General features: G+C 39.5%; 1 protein-coding gene across 2 annotated transcripts in view; it reads left to right on the top strand.

The window, feature by feature from the left end:
• Positions 1 to 203: 203 nt before the first annotated feature.
• The window catches only part of dscc1 (DNA replication and sister chromatid cohesion 1), a 116,761-nt gene continuing 111,307 nt past the window's right edge, over positions 204 to 5,657 (top strand). The window contains exons 1-9 of one of the 2 annotated variants that reach the window (XM_072394619.1): positions 204 to 511; positions 929 to 1,097; positions 1,211 to 1,345; positions 1,571 to 1,661; positions 1,791 to 1,929; positions 2,143 to 2,195; positions 2,306 to 2,460; positions 2,642 to 2,790; positions 2,870 to 3,020. In XM_072394619.1, the coding sequence (XP_072250720.1) occupies positions 342 to 511; positions 929 to 1,097; positions 1,211 to 1,345; positions 1,571 to 1,661; positions 1,791 to 1,929; positions 2,143 to 2,195; positions 2,306 to 2,460; positions 2,642 to 2,790; positions 2,870 to 2,981 (1,173 nt within the window). In that variant the 5' untranslated portion in view covers positions 204 to 341 and the 3' untranslated portion in view covers positions 2,982 to 3,020. Of the gene's footprint in view, positions 512 to 928; positions 1,098 to 1,210; positions 1,346 to 1,570; positions 1,662 to 1,790; positions 1,930 to 2,142; positions 2,196 to 2,305; positions 2,461 to 2,641; positions 2,791 to 2,869; positions 3,145 to 5,657 lie in introns of those variants that run through there. The other variant, XM_072394618.1, reaches the window with a different exon arrangement.

The raw sequence follows: 5,657 nt of genomic DNA on the forward strand, positions 1-5,657 counted from the left end.
CTTCACTGTTCCTGGAGTATCTACAGGCTAATCTTCATTCGACTGACGTGGTGCAAAGTAATAATTCCACTATCTGTGTATATAATACAACCTTTAAACGGATCGTATAATCATCATTATTTTTTTTTTTTAAACTCAAAAATCCAAATAAAATTTTCGGGAGTTATTTTTACGTCGCATCTAAACGTAGTTACCTCACTTCCGTTCCGCGACAGAGAGAGCGGGGAAATTTGACAATCAGGAGACATCAACAGAGTAACATTACTGTCGATTTGTTGTACAATAGAAGGGGTCTCGTCTGTAGGAGTTTGGACGTTTGTTCTCCAACCTATTAAGCGAAGATGAGAACGTTAGAGGAGGTGCAGGCCACGCTCCAGATCGCCAAGCTGAAAGAGGAAGATTTACACACAACAATCCACTGTCTGACATTCGGGGAAAATGTTTCTTCTGCAGACTACTGCCTGATGGAGCTGGATGACACGCTGTGCAAACACATCGAAGCTGGCCAAAGGTAAAGTGTTGATAATGTGAATTAAAAACGCCTAACGGGACATGTATATTCTGTTCTCCACACAAGGTTTAATTGTTTTGTTTTTTTGTGATTTTATGTTTAGTGTCAACTAAATTCAAAATTTCCATAATTTCAGTGGGTCTAACAAGTGGATATTCAGCATTTTAAGTGCCTAAATAAACTTTCAAAGTTGTTGCCAGTTTATGCCAATGATGAGGAATTAGTCTTAATCATTTCAGAAGGCTAATTTAAGCCTAGTACCAAAAAATATATATATTTTCTTTCTAATTCTGAAAGTGTTTAAGGTGATGATTATTATCGCTGAGAGCAGCGCAACAACACATGACACCTGAGCAGCAGGAGGGATGTTTGTGTACCGTAAGTGATAAACTTGTACTTATTTTTCCTTGTCACCAGCCTCATCATTCGAGGGGATAAAGATGAGCATGCAGTACTTTGTAGTGAAGACAAGACCTATGATCTAAAAATAGCCGACACATCCAACCTTCTGCTGTTTCTACCAGAATGCAGAACACCAGACCAACTAAGCAACAGCCAGGACAGCTCTCATGTAGTGCACGCTCAGGTCTGAAAATCAAACACACAGTTGTCTTCTTGTGACTGATGAGCTGCTTCCACATACACACACTATGGCACAAATGATTAGAGTTGATGTTTGATGTCCTGCCTCTGTTGTAGATCTGGGGGTTCTGTAACAGCTACTGGGAGCTGAGGAGACAGCGTCCGAAGCTGAAGAAGCTGAAGAAGCTTTTAATGGAGAATCCTTATGAAGGACCTGCTTTAGCAGGGCAAGAGGAAAATACAGAGAACAGGGTGAATACATCTCACTGTGTAATCCCGGGTCTATCCCACTGTGAGCGCTTCAATTTAAGCCTTTACTCTAAAAAGGGCCGTGGGGATAACCTTCTATTTCTTAGCTTGTCTTGTAGCATTTAAAATGACTTAGCTTTGAATAACTTTGCATGCTAAAACATGCTTACGAAGGATATATCTGCTAGGCTATTGTATCTGTTAGTGATCTGTTTGCTCTGTTGGCAGTACACACTGCAGGATCTGTTGGAAAGGATTCAGGCCAGTGAAGAAGAGATAAAGTCCCACTTGGAGACCATCCATGCCTGTCAGATAGATGGTAAATGTTATCGTTGTTATTCCTGCATGTGCACGTGCTGAAGTTTATTTTACTCTACCTAGATAGAGATACCTAGAGATACTAGATAGAGCTGATATTTAGAGGGTGTCTTTCTGGGTTTTTTTCCAGGCTACTGGCGTGTGCTGGACTTTGACTATGAGATGAAGCTGCTCGGTCATGTGACCCAGCTAGTGGATTCTGAGTCGTGGTCCCTCAACAAGGTCCCCCTTCAAACCAGTCTGGAGGAGCTGGCCCCACTGGAACCTAGGTAAGTTAATAAGTGAGATCCTTCTGCTCAGGTTAGGGCAGAAACTCTTCTCTGAAGCAGAGGTGTTTTAGGTTGTGTTTAACTTTGGGAAAGAAAGCTCAAGATTACATAACCAAAGAGGTGTCAGTGACTGTCAGAGCGTCGGCTTTAAGGCTGCTCGTTTTTTTGGAAAATGAGTAGAGACTCAGCCAAAATTGTCTTGCTCATTCGCAGGGAGATGATCGAGCACTGTTTGAACTGCTACGGGAAACGCTACTCTGAAAACGGTGAAGGAGAACAGTCTGCAAAGATGCAATAACATTTAACTGGTAAACTGGTGGTGAAATCTCACTCTTTGTCAGTATTGAAATATATGTATCCTCCTCCCTCTGCACAGACGAGGTGTATTATGCATTATATGAGGACAGAGTGTGTCGGGGCACGGCACTGATGCTGCTGCATAATGCTGTCAAGTTCAACCTGAGGGAGTTTCAGGAGGTCTGGCAGCAGAGCGTCCCAGAGGGCATGAGTACGAGTCTGGAGCAGCTGAAGGTGATTGTCTTCATTATATACAGAATTCTGGGTGCAAGAGATATGATTTTTAATTAAAGATGTACACCTTTAATTCCCTTTTAAAAATGTTTATCCTTGTCTCACGTCAGCCTGCATATCCTTGTATTTGAGTTATTGTTTGCCATGTTCCAGCTTCCCTGTGGCTTTGTAAATCTTTCAGGGAGTCGCACTGGTGGACCGGACCTCCCGCCCACAAACCATCAGTCTGCTCCAAGTGGAGGATCTCCCAGAGGACACGGCGGCGCGCTTCAACCACCTCTTCACACTCAGAGAGAAATGGACAGAAGAGGACATCACACCATACATACAGTGAGTGTTTTCTGTTTGGCAAATATAATGAAAGAAGATTTGATTTCTGATCTGGTTCCTTTCTCTTCTTCTTGTCCAGTGACCTGTGTGGAGAGAAACAGACCACCGGAGCCCTGCTGACCAAATACGCTCGATCCTCGACGCAAAATGGGTATAAAGTCTTCAACTCCAGACGACCCGTGGCCACATGAACACGTCAGCTGTCGAGCAGTCGGTTCACTTTTGGTTATGTTTATTTCCAGTGTGACTAATTCAACGAATCCAAATTGGTTTGTTGAAATATTAGCATTGAAGACACGACTCACCCATCTTTCTGTGGTAAACTTGTACAGTGTGTGAAAAATAAGTAAAAAAAGTCAAAAGTGTTCAAAGGTCAGTTTGGATCTCTCATTTCATTTTGTCCGATTTAACAAATGATACACAGTGAAATAAGTTATTGAAATATTATCACATTGTTGGATTTCTCTGTCTTCTATAGACTTGTATCTTCTTGAGTTTGACAAATTATTACCACCTTCAGGGGAATGTTAGCAGAATCTGCTCTGCTGATTGTCCACAAGGTGGGGACCTACACTGATAAATGCCCTGAGCATCAACTCCACACACCCACTTGATAATTCTGCCCTCTTTACTGCATTCAAATGACACTTAAAGCTTATGGTTTTGATTTACTGACGAGCTTAACGAGCCCAGTTACTTAAAACCATGCGGTTACTGCATTTTGAAAAACATATACAGACTTTAAACTAGTAGTTCATCAATTGATTATTGTGAAAGGAAATTGATCAACAGTTTTGACATTTGTGTATGAAAAAAAGGGCAAAGAATTTGCTTCTATTTTCTTTATCCCGGTTGAGTATTTTATCATTTCTGACAAAATACGTCAAGATGGGCTGTTGATTTGTTTTTCAGACATTATTTTTAAAAATGGTCTTTATCAGGGCTGCACGGTGGTGTGGTGGTTAGCACCGTCACAGCCCCCCCGCAACCTGACCGACGGATTAAGCAGGTATAGAAAATGGATGGATGGGTCTTTATCATTAATTCTTCTTGTGAGGGGAAAACCACAAAGTGGTGTAAAGTCCACAAAGTTGTTCCCCTTATAGCTGTAAATGTTGATGGTAAAAATGTTTTAGAGATGATAATGAGGAAGAAGCTTCTTGTTTCTGAAGAAAACGGGAAGAGCACGAGAGAAGATCAGAGAAGTTGAGATTAAAAAAATTTATTAAAATACATTATGAAGGCTTAAAACTCACATTAAAGTTGCACTATTACCTTTTTAAGCCTTTGCATAATCTGGTCTGAGCATGTGGGCTCTTAGCAAAAACTAGTTTATCCAAGTGTACTACAAGTATACTTATTTTATGCTAAAACTGAGGCAGTATACTTGAAGTTTACTTTTTATATTCTATATTTCATATACTTAAGAACAGTATAGCAAAGTATACTTGGCTTATACTGAAAAGTATAAAAAGTCTAAGACTAAGTACATTAATACTAAGACTTATACTTATTCTTTAATATTAAAGCTTTTACTTGTACTTTAGTATACTTCTTACTTCTTTCTGCCACAAAGTACTAATACTTAGTTTATCTTGATCCAAGAACAGAATAAAGTCAAGTTGTTGACTCCACCTTTCATGTGGGTACCCTGTGTTCAGATCCCATGCATGAGAGGTACTACCTCCAGCAGGGTTCCTTAGGCAAGACCCCCATTATCCTACCAGTGTAAGTTGCCTTGGATAAAAGCATCTATCAAATGCATAAATATGAATAGCATGCTACAAGTAATATGCTAAGTAACTGACAGAAAAAAAGTATTTTTTCAGTTTTTGTAATTCTAAGTTCATAAATGTATACTTAAAGTATACTTCAATAAACTAAAATGTGGACTGGAAGTATATAGATGAGTGTACTTGTTGTGTACTTTTGTAAACTTAAAATGTTTCAATTTAGTCCGAAGAAGTATTAAATTAGTAAACTTTATGGTACACTACAATTACATGGTCTGTAGTATACTTCCTCTACTTATACTCAAGCATACTTAATAAAATTAACTTCAAGTATACTACTTTTTGCTAAGGGGGGGCATTTTGTTAAAAGTTCATTATGTTCCATTACATTTAGGTTTTCAAGTATAGAAAACTTTGATAAGAAGGAAAGAGATCAATCTGCTGACTCCTATGTGAGCTGGAGTAGCTGCAGTGAATAATAAGCTTTAGCTGATCTTAAATCTCATAGAAGAGGTCCGCCGTCACTTTATTTAACTGGTAAAGTAAACAGCTGTGTGTGTAAAGAAAACAAGTTCAGGTGTGCGTGTGTTTTTTTTTTCTGTAAGTCATGTCAGGAACATGTTAGTGACTCAGTTTAACATCCACAGATGCAGACTGTTTTACTTCACTAACAAAACCTTCAGTGCGTGAATCACTGTTTCTGACGCATGTCACTAGACGATGACAAAAACATTTCTGGGTTTCAACAAACATAGACACAGACTTTATCTGCACTGACTGGCTGACTAACCCTGACATCACCCACTGGAAGAGCTGACTTATCAGTTCATGGGGTAAGAGGTCCCAGCTGTGTGTTTGTTGTAGCTGTTATGATTGTCTTCATAGAACCCGCAGTGATTAATTCCCTTTACTTCCTCTGTTCTGCATGAACTCTTCTTCTTTTGTGTCTTTTCTTCACATCATTGTGTCTCCTTCTGCTTCCCAATTCTCATTTCCCCTTCCTAAAAACTGGAGACTGGGGTAAGTTTTTTGTCGTCACCATGTCTTATCTTCCCCTTTTATTTCAGAAACTATGTGATCGGCAAAATAAGAAGGATTACAGAAAGAGAGCAGAGGGTGTTTTTAATACTTTAA

This window comes from Leuresthes tenuis, unplaced genomic scaffold, assembly GCF_036924035.1.
Source record: "Leuresthes tenuis unplaced genomic scaffold, fLeuTen1.0.hap1 SCAF_10, whole genome shotgun sequence".
In the NCBI taxonomy this organism is placed as follows: domain Eukaryota; kingdom Metazoa; phylum Chordata; class Actinopteri; order Atheriniformes; family Atherinopsidae; genus Leuresthes; species Leuresthes tenuis.